This window comes from Dreissena polymorpha, chromosome 3 (genome assembly GCF_020536995.1).
Source record: "Dreissena polymorpha isolate Duluth1 chromosome 3, UMN_Dpol_1.0, whole genome shotgun sequence".
Lineage (NCBI taxonomy): Eukaryota > Metazoa > Mollusca > Bivalvia > Myida > Dreissenidae > Dreissena > Dreissena polymorpha.
In genome coordinates, this window is record NC_068357.1 from 114,290,242 (window position 1) to 114,306,781 (window position 16,540).

General features: G+C 37.8%; 2 protein-coding genes across 5 annotated transcripts in view; one reads left to right on the forward strand and one right to left on the reverse strand.

Moving 5' to 3' along the window:
- The window catches only part of LOC127871101 (drebrin-like protein A), a 54,155-nt gene extending 51,231 nt beyond the window's left edge, over positions 1-2,924 (reverse strand). For all 4 annotated transcript variants that reach the window (XM_052413782.1, XM_052413781.1, XM_052413780.1 and 1 more), the window contains exon 1: positions 2,761-2,924. In XM_052413782.1, coding sequence (XP_052269742.1) covers positions 2,761-2,843 — 83 coding nt within the window. In that variant the 5' untranslated portion in view covers positions 2,844-2,924. The remainder of the gene's footprint in view (positions 1-2,760) is intronic.
- A 1-nt stretch (position 2,925) lies between these two features.
- Positions 2,926-16,540, forward strand: part of LOC127871100 (rho-related BTB domain-containing protein 2-like) — a 59,708-nt gene continuing 46,093 nt past the window's right edge. Inside the window, exon 1 of the mRNA XM_052413778.1 lies at positions 2,926-3,096. The gene's annotated coding sequence lies outside the window, so the exon portion shown is untranslated. The remainder of the gene's footprint in view (positions 3,097-16,540) is intronic.

Here is a 16,540-nt window from a genome sequence, read left to right on the forward strand (position 1 = left end):
ATTATGATAATACAATCAAAACAAATTATTATGTCTTCATCTTGATACAAAAAATCTAAATACGTGTATATTTATACTGCCATTTTAGCGATTAAAAGGGATAATTTAAGTCTTAATATTGTTTGGACATTTACCACTTTCATACATATACTGTTAATTAAAACCTTAGAGTTATTGATACGGTAACAGAGCTCCAGATAAGGATTTGTGAAATAAGTAACGGTACTGCCACTGACAGAAAGAAAAGGAGTAACGCTTAAAATCAATTAGTACCTGTACTACTATATCCAAAAATACAGGTAGTACTGTACTACCCGTGTTCTTGGATATTGAAGGGTGTATAACTGATTTTACAGAAACATTTGCAGCAATTAAAATAAATATATGTAGCTTCTTTAACAGTTACTGTATTAGGTTTTACATTCTGAATTATGATGCAAATACAACTACACATTAAAACTCATGACTAATACTATTTCTTCATTTTTCTTGACAAGAAAACACAAGCCAACTAGTAAGCTAAGTAAATGAACACTTATTTCACTGTCTCATCCGTTTCCCATCGTGTTTTCTAACGTTTTAAGCCACCGATGCAATCAAATCGTTCAATATCGGGGCAACAATGTCTTTTTCTGGGTTTACAGATTTAATGTCAGGTTGCATAGACGACACAGTATGTAGTCATTATATGACAACAAAGTGTTGTTTTGAACCGCTTTCGGTTAAGCCGGCATTCCATTGCACGCAGACATATTGTTTTTGATGGATTTACAAGTTACACGAAATCACGCGACAGAATAGACATTAATATATGAACCCAGTCTACAACTTTTGGTAATTTAAATTAACGAAAAGCGCCGTTAGGTTAGAGACCAACAAATCACGTCTTGCTGATGCAGACGTATCAGTACGGCCAGATTGTTTTCGTAAATGTGTAAAATGGATATTAATGTCCTAATTGTACGTCCAGTTTATAAAAATAAATGCGTAAATCTTCATGAAAAAGGTGTATTTAGGGCTGTACGGCCCTTATCTGGAGCTCTGCGGTAATTCTCTCTAATTTCACCCTTTTTGCCTTCTATTTTTATATTGGCTGGATATTCTTTCTTTTTCTATATTGTCTGCGTTTTCCAACGATATCTATATTGTCTGCAATGATGTCTATATTGTCTGCATTTTATGGCCCTATAACCCAGTCTGCAATTTGCAGTCTGCGCTCAAATCAGCGTTTTATACAGACCTGTAGAAGATAAGCCTAATGATGATAGCCTGTTCATGCGCTATCAAAAACTTTGATGCAACCACAGGTGGAAGTAACGTACCCAGGATAGTATTTTTCATATATATATATTTTTAGGAGCCCAATATATTCAAATAAATATATAAAATCATGTTTAATGAGAAAAAAATTGACAAAGAGCCATGAAAAAAAAATCCCCACCCTCTGATATTGGAATCATAACAAGGTCATTAACTAGACTTTATTATAGACCTGTCTTCGCGGGCCGCAAAAATGTCAAAAATAGCTTTAATCCAAAGCATCCCTTGATCCTTTTATGGGCCATTGGACAACCTTTCAAAAAAAGTTTACTTCAAAAATATCTGTCCAGCCGTTAACTCACAGTCGGTCAAAATCCGAGCAATATTTCGAGTCCGTTTGTCAACCCGAATAAATCTTCTACAGACTTTCAAACAATATTTTTGAGTTTTTGCCCCTTAATCGATAGCTCGCGTCCTATTCCTTTGAAATAACGAAGCGTGTCAAATAATGCATGCATATGCTACCACTTACCCCTAAAAATTTATTCCAAAATGTTATATTTTCTTTGCAACAACTGTTATAACTCTAAATTTGATTTACTTGGAAACGAAAGTAGCCATCGCTCTTGAACCCGGCTTAGCAGTGAATTACACTGACAGAGCCAGGCACATAAATATCCAATCAACAACAACAACGATGTTTTGATAAATGTAAATAAATGAAAAATACTAATCATTCTGATTGTATTGGAATAATTTTTAAGGGGTAAGTGGTTGCATGTGAATGCATTATTTGACACGCCTCGTTGTTTTAAATGAATAGGACGCGAGCTATCGATTAAGGGGCAAAAACTAAAAAAATATTGTTTGAAAGTCTGTAGAAGATTTATTCGGGTTGACAAACGGACTCGAAATATTGCTCGGTTTTCGACCGACTGTGAGTTAACGGCTGGACAGATTTTTTTAAAGTGAACTTTTTTTGAAAGGTTGTCCAATTGCCCATAGGAGGATCAATGGATGCTTTTGATTAAAGCTATTTTTGACATTTTTGCGGCCCGCGAAGACAGGTCTATAATAAAGTCTAGTTAATGACCTTGTTATGATTCCAATATCAGAGGGTGGGGATTTTTTTTCACGGCTCTTTGTCATTTTTTTCTGATTAAACATGATTTTATGTATTTATTTGAATATATTGGGCTCTTAAAAAAATTAAACAACAAAAAATACTATCCAGGGTACGTTACTTCCACCTGTGGATGCAACAGTCAAAATTAAAACCATAGGTGCAGCAACTTACAACACTTAAATACTGACATGAACTCTCCATAATAATAAGTTTTACAACATAAACTTCAACTTAAAGCAACGACTGAATGAGTAAGACACGGAAAAAAAGGCGGAAGTGGAATAGAAAATTACAGAGGCAGACGAAAAACTTCGCATAGAAGTCAAGATTTTGCAAAATATTTATCAAATATTTAATATAATCAGTTTTTTTACCAATCAATTTTGTTGTTATCAGCAACAACATCGTTGTACGCCTTTAAAAGCGCATCTTTATTCTTCCTTAAGTCGATCGCCATTGCTTTCGGACAGTCGAGTGCGAACTACGTCATCCATCTATGTGTACACACTACTGGTTAGCGAGTATTTTTCGGACAGCAGTATTAACCGGACGTTCTATTTATTTCGTGTGTTGTAAAGCTGTAACGCAATTTGCTTCGACAGAAAGTAGGGCGATTTTGGGGTCTCTAGAAACAACAACAACGAAAAAAAACGACCGAATTGACGCAAAATAGAAATTTTCCAAAAATAACAACATTTAGGAAATTAAAGGTAATAATTATATCCATTCATCGTACATGCACTAAAATATACGTAACACTTAAACGTCTCATTAACGAAATGTTTATCTATCTATCTATATATACTGCTAGTCGCCAACAATTAGCATTACAAGCAGGTGCGTGTCAGTGCTAGGAAATTAAGGAAGAAGTGTATACGAGATAAAAGTAATACATAATGTATTTGTGAGACATAGAAACAAAGGTGATAGTGTTAGTTAAAAGAAGGAATATACAGATAAAAGGTTAAAAACAGCCAACCTGCTTAGAAACTGTGGTCTAGTTTGGTCACCCCCAGCCTAAACTGGTCCAGGGTAGGTGCCTGTACAATATTGGCTGGTAGAGAGTTCCATAGGACAATAGTGGCTGGATAGAAGGAGAATTTATAGTAGTTGCTTGGAGTAGGGATTTGTCTGAATGAAAGAGGGTGCAAATGTCTAGTGAGCCGGGTCGGAGGAGTGACATAGGGAGGCATTGGTACAGAAACCAGTTTACTTATTGTCATTTCTTTGTGTGACAGATACACTCGTCGTTCTGTCATTAGTTATAAAAGGCACTTGTTCACAGATCGGGGCCTGGTTTGAGGAGTGCCAGTAAAGCCCAAGTCTCACTATTGCCGGTAGAGCCCGGTCCATCCAGGTTTGCTAAAGCCGGTCGGCCAGCACGAACCGGGATGATTCGAATAAATTTTTTAATGCGGTCACATTATTTTATATAGTCCATATAAACAGACTCCCAGAGCCTTTGATAATTTTTGCTATGGCGGCTCTGGTAGTCCATATGCAACCCTTCATAAACATGGGTGCAGTTCAGCGCACGGAATCCGTGCGCTTCACACAACAGACATTGTTCGAGACAAATTGAGGAAAATAATTAATAAACTTCATAAACATGTTAAATTTACCTGAATGGCAACCTACGGATGTTATCCTTTGCATGCACCCTATAAAAACACGACGATGTTTCAACACACTTTTCTTGCTGACATTTTTATGTTTAAATTTGAAACAGTGTATTCTGTATCGAATACCACATCGTTATCGACTTTAATAGGCTCCATCACATAACCGGAAGTGCAAAATACAGTGAAAAAAAAACTAAGTCAATAAAAAGCAATTATTTCTTGCTTTAATGGTACCATTTGGATGAGTTTGTGGTTTAGACAGGTAAACTTAAATAAGTTCTTGCAGTTTCAGTGTTCCTTAACCCTTGCATTGTTGATAACATTTTGCACCCATGGAAAAGAGAGAGCGCATTGCAACTCTCAGCAACCCATTGGCTTATAAGCTTAGAGTTGAATTATTGCAACTATTTCCCGGTGCTGCCCTGGTTGAAGTCAGTCAACAATCAGGCAGAGTCCCGGTCAACCCCGGACAAGCTACGGTTTATCCCGATGAAGCCCCGGCAGAGCCCTGGTTGTCGCTGGTAATGCCCAGGCGAGCCCCGGTGAAAGCCGGCAGCGTCCCTGCAGAGCCCCGGTATACCGCAACTCCACCGGCACTCACCGGGGATATACTGGCATCAGACCCCGGAAAAGCTACTGCAACACCCGGTTTAACCCCGGTCATCGTCGGTTATGCCAAGGCGGAGCCCCGGTGAATGCCGGTGGCATCCCGGCAGAGCGCCGGTTTACCGATGTACCGTAGCTATACCTGGCCTCTGCCGGCATTCACCGGAGCTCCACCAGTGACAACCAGGGGGTTGCCGTAGCTCTGCCTGGGTCTGGTTGTTCCTTGTGCCATCCCAGTTATTGCCGGTGCCGGGCTGGTCGTTGTTGGTCCTTCCCGGTGACTCCCGGAGGTATTAAACATTTTAATACTTTCCTGGTGGAGCCTCAGTTGTTCCTGGTCATCCCCGGTTCATCCCGGTCATTTTGGTGGAGCCCCAGTTCATCCCGGTAGAGCCCCGATTCATCCTGGTAGAGTCGGGATTACGCACCGGGGCTCCACCAGCATTATATTGAGACTGGGCCTTAAATGCCTTCAATTGCTATACTTTTAGAGCTTCACTATAATGACAGAAATAGAAAAAGGAAAAGACAAAAATTTGTTCTCAGTGGGGCTAGAACCTGTGTCCTTTTATTATCTACAATGTATATAAGGCCACAATTAAAATTTTGTTGGTTTGCCCTTTACCGACCCTAGATTTTACAGGTGGGTAGGTAGGCAGGAAAATTATTTTATTTTATTTAGTAATTATATTTTTAATACACTAATAGTCTATGAATATTTAAAACACTGTTATTAAAGGACTGTTGCAGTGTACGAAGCCCTATGTAGCTGAACCATATCTTGTTTGCTGTTTTCTTGCATATATTAATATCAAATGCATGCTTGTGTGTTATTACATCAAATATGTGTTCAATAAATGATGTTAATTGCCCAAATGCATTTGTCATTATTTAACTGCCAGACTGCTTTTATTTTCAACTTAAACCTTTCCCTTTAGCATACAACAAGCATTGAAGGAGTGTAGAAAGACAGCGCAAAGCTTTTCATGGAATAATTCAGACATGCAAAAGACCGTCACAATTTACAGGCCAGACTGGCCTACCAGGTGAAAAAATTCACAGACCAGTTGAAATTTTCACAGGCGTCAATTTAAAGTGTTTGACTGGGGACTTCATAGAGCCATTACTTACTCTCGGCATGGCAAAGTAAATTCACAAAAGGGCAAACATAAGCATGAAAACTTGATTTGGGGAAATAAATTAAGCGTGTTAGTTTCAGTTTGTGGATATATTTACGCTTTAAACATATATACTTGAGTGTTTTCAATGTATTTACAGTACAGCCAAAGCAGCACAAACATAATCCGCGGCTACGCCACGGCCAGATTATTAGAACGCGGCGGCCGAATCGTGTGTTCACGCGGCGTATCGTCGTGGCACTCGGCATCGATCCGCGCAACAACGTCGAGTCTGTATTAACCTCGCGTACTTTCACGGAGTAAATCTGCCGCATACGTACACGGCGGTGCGAGTGAAAAGATATCCACCTACATGTACATAAATGTATGTGTAGCGTAGAAACCAAGATTTACGCTGGTTTCATAAATATTATTTTCACGTTTAAATAAGCGATATGACACGTAATGCGCTTTAACAAATTATCGTTTAATTAATTACGCGCAACTGTTAATGTTTCGTTCGATTATCAAATTATCATTATTAAATTTGTAATCCGAAACACACATCCTATCGAATTTAAATGCTAACGCGACCTTTGGCAAATTCTAGCATCAAATAAACAGTGCTAAAATATCCTTTGTTTCATAAAAAGCGCGCTAAAATTATGCAAACATGTAGAACGTCGTTTGGAAAGTGTGGGTGTATATATAAATGAACATAACGTCAGGCGGAATAAAACTCGCCCCGATTAAACGTTATTTCATCATCTCTTTAAATAGTAACAAATGCCAAAATGTATTTGATACTTAAGGAAATATGGAGAATGTATGTGTATCGTAAATATTTACCAGCATTTGCTTTAAAACTGAAATATACGGGATTATCGGGTAATTAGTAGCAATATTAACTGTATAATATGAACAAAATAAAACGTGTTTATATACGCATATTCAAACAATAGTTATAATAAGCTGATAATTAACAAAACAACAAATACGTCTTCACAGTCTTGATTATTGATGTGGCTTCAAACTGCTAATTTTCTCAGCTTAAATATAATAGCAAAATCAACATGCAATTAATTTATAAATCCACCATATGCTGGAGCCTTGACCACTTGTATGTGCGAAAGCATAATTACGTGACCTTGTTTATGTGTGAAATACATACACTACATACACTACGGGCGGGAAAACAAACTTAATTGGCCAGACACATTAACTATGCTTACATGTATATGCTAATACAAACGGCGCACAATAAATTTATTATAATTTTAATTATTATTATAATTGTTAGTTCAAAATTTGTTAACTACATGTAACTAATAATTTTCAAAATATTTGTTATGTCATGATGCGCATCGACTCGGCATCATGTCGCGGATCGCGGCATGCCTCGCCCGACAGATGCGAAGCTTCGCGGCGAAATGCAACTTGCCGCCGCATACTGAAGCGGCTTCAACGACTGACGCGACATCGACTCGTTTGGCCTTGCCGCCGCGGATCGTGAAATACGTTTGTTCCGCGTAAGCTGTACTGTAGCTAAGAGTAATTAATATATTAAAGAAGTTTACCTTTAAATATCGATTTCACTAATACAGTAAACTGTATAGAGTGGCAAACATAATAAAGCAGAATATGCACATGAATCTGATTAAACACAGATCCACATACATATAAATCGAATCATGTTTGTGTTTGCATTTTCGAACGATAATCCTGTAACTGTTAGATGTATTTTTCTTCGTGAGTAGACTGCATTCCAATTTTCAAACACTTGTTCTGTGACATTCAGTACATACATTTCCAAAAAAAGTTTTATTTGTATCTAAAACGTATGCATCATCGTAGAATGACACGCGCTTTTCATTAATCCATAACAATTATATGACGTCTGTCGTGAATTGGATAGTTATTTGTCCTTTTCGCTGAGCATCGTTATTTATTTTTATTGTCCGCCATCTTGGATCATGTAAACAACATGTGTGCAACGAACGTAAACTCGTATATGTGCGACTACTGTCGCGAACCAATAGTTAAGTATGATGTCGTTCGGCAAGACGCCTTTTTAGCTCACCTGAGCGATAGCTCGGGGTGAGCTATTGTGATCACACACCGTCCGGCGTCCGTCCGTCCGTCTGTTTGTCTGTCTGTCTGTCTGTCTGTCTGTCTGTAAACAATTTGTAAACATCTTCTTCTACTAAACCATTGAGCCAATTTCAACTAAATTTCATGTGGAGCATCCCTAGGTCATGGGACAAAAGAATTGTTTAAAAAAATTTGATCACATAACCAAGATGGCCGCCATGACCATATATGGTAAAAACCTTAAAAAATCTTCTTGTCAGAAACCGCTCATCAGATTTTCAAAAAATTTCACAGGGATGACCTTTGAAGGCTCCCCTGAAAAAGTTGTTCAAAGAAATTTGATTCGTCAAAAAACATGGCCGCAGGAGCTCGTTGAACTTTGCATGTTTATTCGTTTTTGCCTATTTTGTGAAAACTTTCAAAAATCTTCCACATTTTTTGTCCGATCCTTTCCAAATTTGCAGTGTCTTTATATCAATGAGGACACGAACCCTACAAAAAATGAGCATTATTGGTCCACGAAGTACAGAATTACCTCCCCTTGAATTGAGAAAATGGTGTTTATGCAATAAAGTCCAAATTTTTCATCCAATTCTTTCCAAACTTGTAAGGATTTAGCATGGTTCAAACAAGGGAAACAACTACGGTTTATGCATGTTCTTTTTATTACAGATTTGCCTCCCTTTAATTCATTCAAAATCTCATTTTACAGCAGAGATTCCAAATCTGACCTGTAAATGAGCCCCATATTTACTGCCAGTGCTAGGTTACCTTTTCCCATTTGATCATTCTTAAGTATTGGTCTTGTAATGCTGCTACTGCTTCTGCTACTGCTACTGCTACTACTACTACTGCTACTACTACTACTACTACTACTACTACTACTACTACTACTACTACTACTACTACTACTACTACTCCACTACTACTACTACTACTACTACTTCTACTACTACTACCACTACTACTACTACTACTACTACCACTACTACTACTACTACTACTACTACTACTACTACTACTACTACTACTACTACTACTACTTCTACTACTACTACTAGTACTACTACTACTAGTACTACTACTACTACCTACCACCACCACCACCACCACCACCACCACCACCACCACCACCACTATTACTACTTCTACTACTACTGCCACTACTACTACTACTTTTACCACTACTACTACTACTACTTCTACTACTACTACCACTACTACTACTACTACTACTACTACTACTACTACTACTACTACTACTACTACTACTACTTCTACTACTACTACTACTACTACTACTACTACTTCTACTACTTCTACTACTACTACTACTACTACTTCTACTACTACTACTACTACTACTACTACTACTACTACTACAACTACTATTACTACTACTACTACTACTACTACTACTACTACTACTACTACTACTACTACTACTACTACTACTACACCACCACCACCACCACCACCACCACCACCACCACCACCACCACCACCACCACCACCACCATTCACAGTGACAAAAAACATATTCACACAATGGCTGCTACTACAACTTATAGCCCATATAGGGGGGCATGCATGTTTTACAAACAGCCCTTGTTTCTATGGGATTTTAACGACAACTGTTCATGTTTATCTCCGACACATATTTTTAGGTCACCTGTCATGAAGTGACACGGTGAGCTTATGTGATCGTGTGATGTCCGCCGTCCGTTGTGCTTGCCTGCGTGTGTCCGTGCGTCCGTCCGTCAACAATTTGTTTGTGTAGACAGTAGAGGTCACAGTTTGCATCCAATCTTGATGAAGTTTGGTCAAAATGTTTATCTTGATGAAATCCGGTTTGGGATTGTATTTGGGTCATCTGGGGTCAAAAACAAGGTCACTAGGTCAAATAATAGAACAACCCTCTGTAGACAATAGAGGTCACAGTTTTCATCCAATCTTTATGAAATTTGGTCAGAATGTTTATCTTGATGAAATCTGGGTTGGGATTTTATTTGGGTCATCTTGGGTCAAAAACTAGGTCACTAGGTCAAATAATAGGAAAACCTTGTGTAGACATTAGAGATCACAGTTTTCATCCAACCTTTATGAAATTTGGTCAGAATTCTTGATGAAATCTGGGTGGGATTGTATTTGGGTCATCTGGGGTAAAAATCTAGGTCAAATAAATAGAAAAACCTTGTGTTGACAATAGAGGTCACAGTTTTCATCCAATATTTATGAACTGTGGTCAGAATGTTTATCTTGATGAAATCTGGATTGGGATCGTATTTGGGTCATCTAGAGTCAGGAACTAGGTCACTAGGTCAAATCATAGAAAAACATTGTGTAGACAATAGAGGTCATAGTTTTCATCTGATCTTAATGAGTCAGGTGAGCGATTCAGGGCCATCATGGCCCTCTTGTTTACGAAACACCACCGATCGCAATGCCTGTTATAGGCGCTTGCATTACTGCGCTAATATAGGGGCATATGAAATTCCAACCATCTGAGCGACCTAGATCAGTCAGGGGCGATAAGAATGAACATGGATAAATATTGCAGTCGGCTCATTTAAGATTGGCAAAAAAGAAACAAAAAGAAAAGAAATACGTTTTCAGAGATCGCAATAAAAAATTTGGGTTGATTGGTAAAAAGTGGGTTGGTCGGTAAAGGCCAAACAAAGTTAATTTTAATTTAGGCCTAACTAGTTTTTCCAAATGTCATTCAGGCTTGATTGGTCACTGTCGGCTTGGGTATTACTTAAAGTACCCTGGGTTAACTCTTAAGTATACTACAATTTACCAGGGTATGGAATATATACTTGAATGTACCCAGCCAATATTGAACTGCTGCCCAAAATCTGATGTAAAACATTACAAAACCAAATTTTCTTTGAACAAAACTTGCATCAACATGGTTTTTAGTATAAGTTTCAAGAATATAGAGGCAATTTAACAGAATATTGACATAAATATGAACACAATTTATTGGAAACAAGAGATGTGTTTGTAAGAAACACAATGCCCCCTACTGCGCCGCTTTGATAAATGTTTTTTTACCTTTGACCTTTCACCACTCAAAATGTGCAGCTCCATGAGATACACATGCATGCCAAATATCAAGTTGCTATGTGAAGGGACATAGAAGTTATGAGCATTTTTCGAAACCTAAATGCAAAGTGTGACGGAAAGACAGAAGACAGACAGACAGACGGACGGACGGTCCGATCACTATATGCCCTCCTTTGGTATGGTGTACGAACTGGTCCAAAACTATTCTAAACTGTCCGGGACAGTTTATAAACCGTCCTGGACAGTAAGTAAACCGTCCCGGACGGTTTACTAAACTGTATCGGACAGTTACATTCTTTTGAACCGCTCGTGCGTCTGTAAACCATACCAGGCGATTAATTTTGTGGATAACAAACTGTCTGGGACGGTTTCCTGGCGTAAATTATAGTACGGCATAGGTTTTGAAGAGGAGTCAAATTATTTTTAGCTCATCTATTTTTTGAAAAAAAATTATGAGCTATTGTCATCACCTTGGCGTCAGCGTCGGCATCTGCGTCGGCGTTGGCGTCCGGTTAAGTTTTGCGTTTAGGTCCACTTTTCTCAGAAAGTATCAATGCTATTGCATTCAAACTTGGTACACTTACTAACTATCATGAGAGGACTGGGCAGGCAAAGTTAGATAACTCTGGCGTGCAATTTGACAGAATTATGTGCCCTTTTTATACTTAGAAAATTGAAAATTTTGGTTAAGTTTTGCGTTTAGGTCCACTTTTCTCAGAAAGTATCAATGCTATTGCATTCAAACTTGGTACACTTTCTTACTATCATGAGGGGGCTGGGAAGGCAAAGTTAGATAACTCTGGCGTGCATTTTGACAGAATTATGTGCCCTTTTTATACTTAGAAAATAGAAAATTTTGGTTAAGTTTTGTGTTTAGGTCCATTTTATTCCGTAAGTATCAAAGCTATTGCTTTCATACTTGCAACACTTACTAACTATCATAAGGGGACTGTGCAGGCAAAGTAATCTATCTCTAACTGGCATTTTGACAGAATTATGGGCCCTTTTTATACTTAGAAAATTGAAAATTTGGTTAAGTTTTGTGTTTAGGTCCACTTTATTCCTACAGTATCAAAGCTATTGCATTCATACTTGCAACACTTATTCACTATCATAAGGGGACTGTGCAGGCAAAGTTATGTAACTCTGACTGGCATTTGGACGGAATTTTGGGCCCTTTATACTTAGAAAATTGAAAATTTGGTTAAGTTTTGTGTTTTGGTCAACTTTACCCCTAAAGTATCACAGATATTGCTTTCATACTTGGAACACTCGCAAACTATCATAAGGGTACAGTAAAAGGACAAGTTGAATAACTCTGGTTGTCATTTTTACGGAATTATGGCCCTTTTTTGACTTTGTGTTTCGATCCACTTTACTTCTTAACTATCAAGGCTATTGCTTTCAAACTTCAAATACTTTCATGCTATCATGAGGTTACTGTACCTGGCAAGTTGAATTTTACCTTGACCTTTGAATGACCTTGACTCTTATTAAATTTTGCTAAAATTGCCATAACTTCTTTATCTATGATAAGATTTGATTGATACTTTGACAAAACTACTCTTACCTGACATACCACAATAGACTCCAGACTCCACCCAAACCATCCCCCGTGCCCCCCCCCCCAACCCCCCCCCCCCCCCCGAATCCCCCTACTATTTTTTTTTTTTTTAAGATCATCTCACAAATTACCACCACACCCTCACACTATACCCCCCCCCCCACCCCCCCAAATCATTTTTTTTAAACGGTTAAAAAACACTAATATTTATTTTTATTATTTTATGTTTGAAATACAGTCATCCTTCGCACCCAAGAATACCAACCCCCCCCCTTTCCCCAATCCGATTCCCCCCTCCCCCTATTTTTTTTTTTTTTTTTTTTTTTTTTTTAAGATCATCTCACAAATGACCACCACACCCTCACACTATACCCCCCCCCAAAAAAAAAATTCATTTTTTTAAACGGTTAAAAAACACAAATATTTATTTTTATTATTTTATGTTTGAAATACCGTCCAACCATCGCACCCAAGAATCCCCCCCACCCCCCCACCCCCATGTTTTTTTTGTTTTTTTTTTGCATTTTTTTTTTTCGCATTTTTGGAAAATAATGTAATAAATGTCAACACCCCCACACTATACACCCCTCTTCACTCCACCCCTCCCTCCTTTGTGATTGAAAATGAGAGTCCCTTCACCTTTAAAAAGAAAATAGATGAGCGGTCTGCACCCGCAAGGCGGTGCTCTTGTTAAAAAGTATTTCTTTATTAATTCAGAACATTTTCAATCTCCGGCTTTACTTGCTGTATTTTTGTCAATTGCTTACTTGAAAAAGTATTATTTGGTCTAGTAAACCTGTTCGGTTTAAAAGCTGTTTCCTTCTATGTATCAAAAATGCTCTGTAAAAGATGGAATTTGTTGCCTATATAAGAAAAACTTTGTGGGGAAATACATTTATTTCAAGTACTTAAAATATTCATGTTTAACTCTGACGTGTTTGGCAGCAATGATTGATTGAATATTTTGAAATTTATATTTTGTCCAAGAAAAATAGCGTCCCTCCAGATGGCAACGATATTTCATTACGCTCGTAAAACTTCCAAAGTAAAGCACTATTGTAAGGAGTTTTCTGATAGATTGATATAAGTACTATACCCTACACCAGCAATAACACCGTTTCGGACAGTTTAAACCGTCCTGGACGGTTTATGCGTACGAACGGTCCAAAACTTTCCTAAACCGTCCCGGACGGTTTGTAAACTGTCCCTGGCGGTTTACAAACTGTCCGGGACGGTTTTATAATAAACCGTCCGGGACGGTTTAGAATAGTTTTGGACCAGTTCGTACACCAAACTTTTGGGGCATAAAAATGAGCTGACATTTATATGAATATAAAAAAGTATGTGTTTCTCAAATGCATATAAATGCCATATACATGTACATATGCTTTATTAAAGAAAATGTCATGTCTGCTTTTTAGTCCCCTACCAGTTTCACCGGAGGGGACTTATGGTTTTTGCTCCGTCTGTCAGTCAGTCAGTCTGTCACACTTTTCTGGATCCTGCGATAACTTTTAAAGTTCTTAATATTTTTTCATGAAACTTAAAGCATGGATAGATGGCAATATGGACATTATGCACGTCGTTTCATTTCGTTCCTACGTCAAAAATTCTGGTCGCTATTGCAACAAATAGACTAGAAATACTGCTGAAAATGGTGGTTTTCTGGATCCTGCGATTACTTTTAAAGTTCTAAGTTTTTGAAACATGGATAAATGGCAATATGGACATTATGCACGTCATTTCATTTTGTTCCTTCGTAAAAAATTCTGGTTGGTATGGCAACATATATATATTAAAAAAAATCTGAAAATGGTGGAATTTCTGACAATGGTGGAGCCGGTAGGGGACTTATATTGCTTGGCAATAGTCTTGTTTTTCTAGAACTGCATATTGTTCTTGACTTGTATCTCCTTGTGACTGTAAATAAAAGTAGTTGCCTAGGTATTTTAACAGACCTTTTGTTAGGGTAGATTCACATGTATGCACAAATGTTAAGAACTTTTTGTTAAGTTTATTCACGAACCTACCTCAAAGTAATTTGCTTTTTGATTTTTATTATAAGCAAAACATTTTCAGATGCTTATTTAGTTATAGAAACGAACATCAATTTAAGAATTGGTTTACAATTGTAACAATACAAATACGTAGCAGTGCATGTACAAAAATGTTGAAATTTTACAACTTAACCGTTACATGATGAAGACAGACCTTCCTGGAGTTATACCGTGATCTAGATATTTTGCGTTCAATGGACTCCACAAAACACAATATATTGACTTGCTGCCTAAGTGTCTCACCACCTAAGTGTAACACTGTCAAAGTGTTCCACTGTCTAAGTGTACCACTGTCTAAGTGTACCACTGTCTAAGTGTACTACTGTCTAAGCGTACCAATGCCTAAAAACTACTGTCTAAGCGTACCACTGCCTAAGTGTACCACTGCCTAAGTGTACTACTGTCTTAGTGTTCCACAACCCAAATGTACCACTGTCTAAGTGTACCATTGTCTAAGTGTACCACTGCCTAAGTGTCCAACTACCTAAGTGTCCCACTGCCAAAGTGTCCCACTGCTTAAGTGTCCCACTGCCTAAGTGTACTAGTGTCTAAGTGTACTACTGCCAACGTGTCCCACTGTCTAAGTATACCACTGCCTAAGTGTCCCACTACCTAAGTGAAGCTCTTCCTTGCAGTCTCACTGACTTAGTGCAACACTATCAAAGTGACACTTTACCTGAGTGCCCCTATGCTTAAGTGCCTCACTCATTATATGTCCCACTTAATAAGCAAACGGTTGTTGAAGTGTCTGACACCCATGTCACACTTCTTATTTACTCAATTACCTGGTGCCATATAACCATAGTTTTCTGCCAAAGCATCCAATTGCTCAGTCTCTCACTATGTTTGTGACCCACTGCTAAAGTGTCTTACTACCGAGTTCTTTACCACCTAATTGATCAACAACCTAAGCATCCAACCATCTAAGTGGTACACTGACTAAGTTACACACTTTTTATGTGTGTCACTGCTTAGTGTAAGTGTTTGACTACATATGTGGTGCATTTCATAAGTTATCCTAAGTGACCTATTTCCTAAGTGTTTTACTAACCCACATGCTTTTAAGTATGTCAGGCCCTTTGTATCACAATACTTAATTCTTTCCCACTTAAAAGCAAAGTAAAAATGGCTATGTGCAAGCAGCATAAAACCAGAACAGCCTGGGCGTAACTCACAATCTGTTTTATGCTGTTTGCTGCTCATCAGTATCATCAGTATCCAAGGGTTGGAACTGAAACCTTTAAAACTTGGATCTTGTAAGAAAGTCCTTTTTATTAAATTTAACCTTCTAAGAGACTGCAAATGCGTCAAATTACATATCTAAGTCAGGTAAAGGGTAAAGTGACTTTCTGGCATAATACCTGACTGCCTATGTGGATTCTCAATAATTTTTCATTTTTCCATTTCATGAAGGATGGATATTAAAACTTTTATATCAGAAGGCATGATTAGCAATATTTGCTGTAACTTTTTAGGGTTGTCCAGGCATTGAGAAGTACATGTTGTGTGCTGGAAATAACTTGAGTTTCAGAAGACTCATGATTTAGATTCAATGAAGCGTTATCTGGTGGCAGATTATATTAATGAGCAATAAAAACATAATATTATACAGTAATGTCTTATTAAAAATGCAAAGAATGTCATTGTTGTTTCTGCACTAGTACATTAAGTTGACCTAAACAGGTTGAACTGAAAGAGGTTAATGAAATCTTGAAGGCTTTATCAGGTGAGTCATTATTGTGCTATATTCGGAGGAGTTGAGTTACCTGCCATTAGGTGAGTGACCAGACTTGACCACTAGTGTACATGACAGTGATGGATTATCTTATATTAGTGGTCTGAATCAATTTGTGTTTCCTTCTTTCATTTACCAGGTTTTGCAGATACATGAACTTTATTTCATTACTCAATGTTGTTATACATTTTCTTTAAGTTCTAAGAATTTTGTATTTTTATCGCAAAAGGCATGTAATAATAACAACAAAAAATGTCTATGTAATTGCTTTGGCTGGGAAATTTAAGTCGAT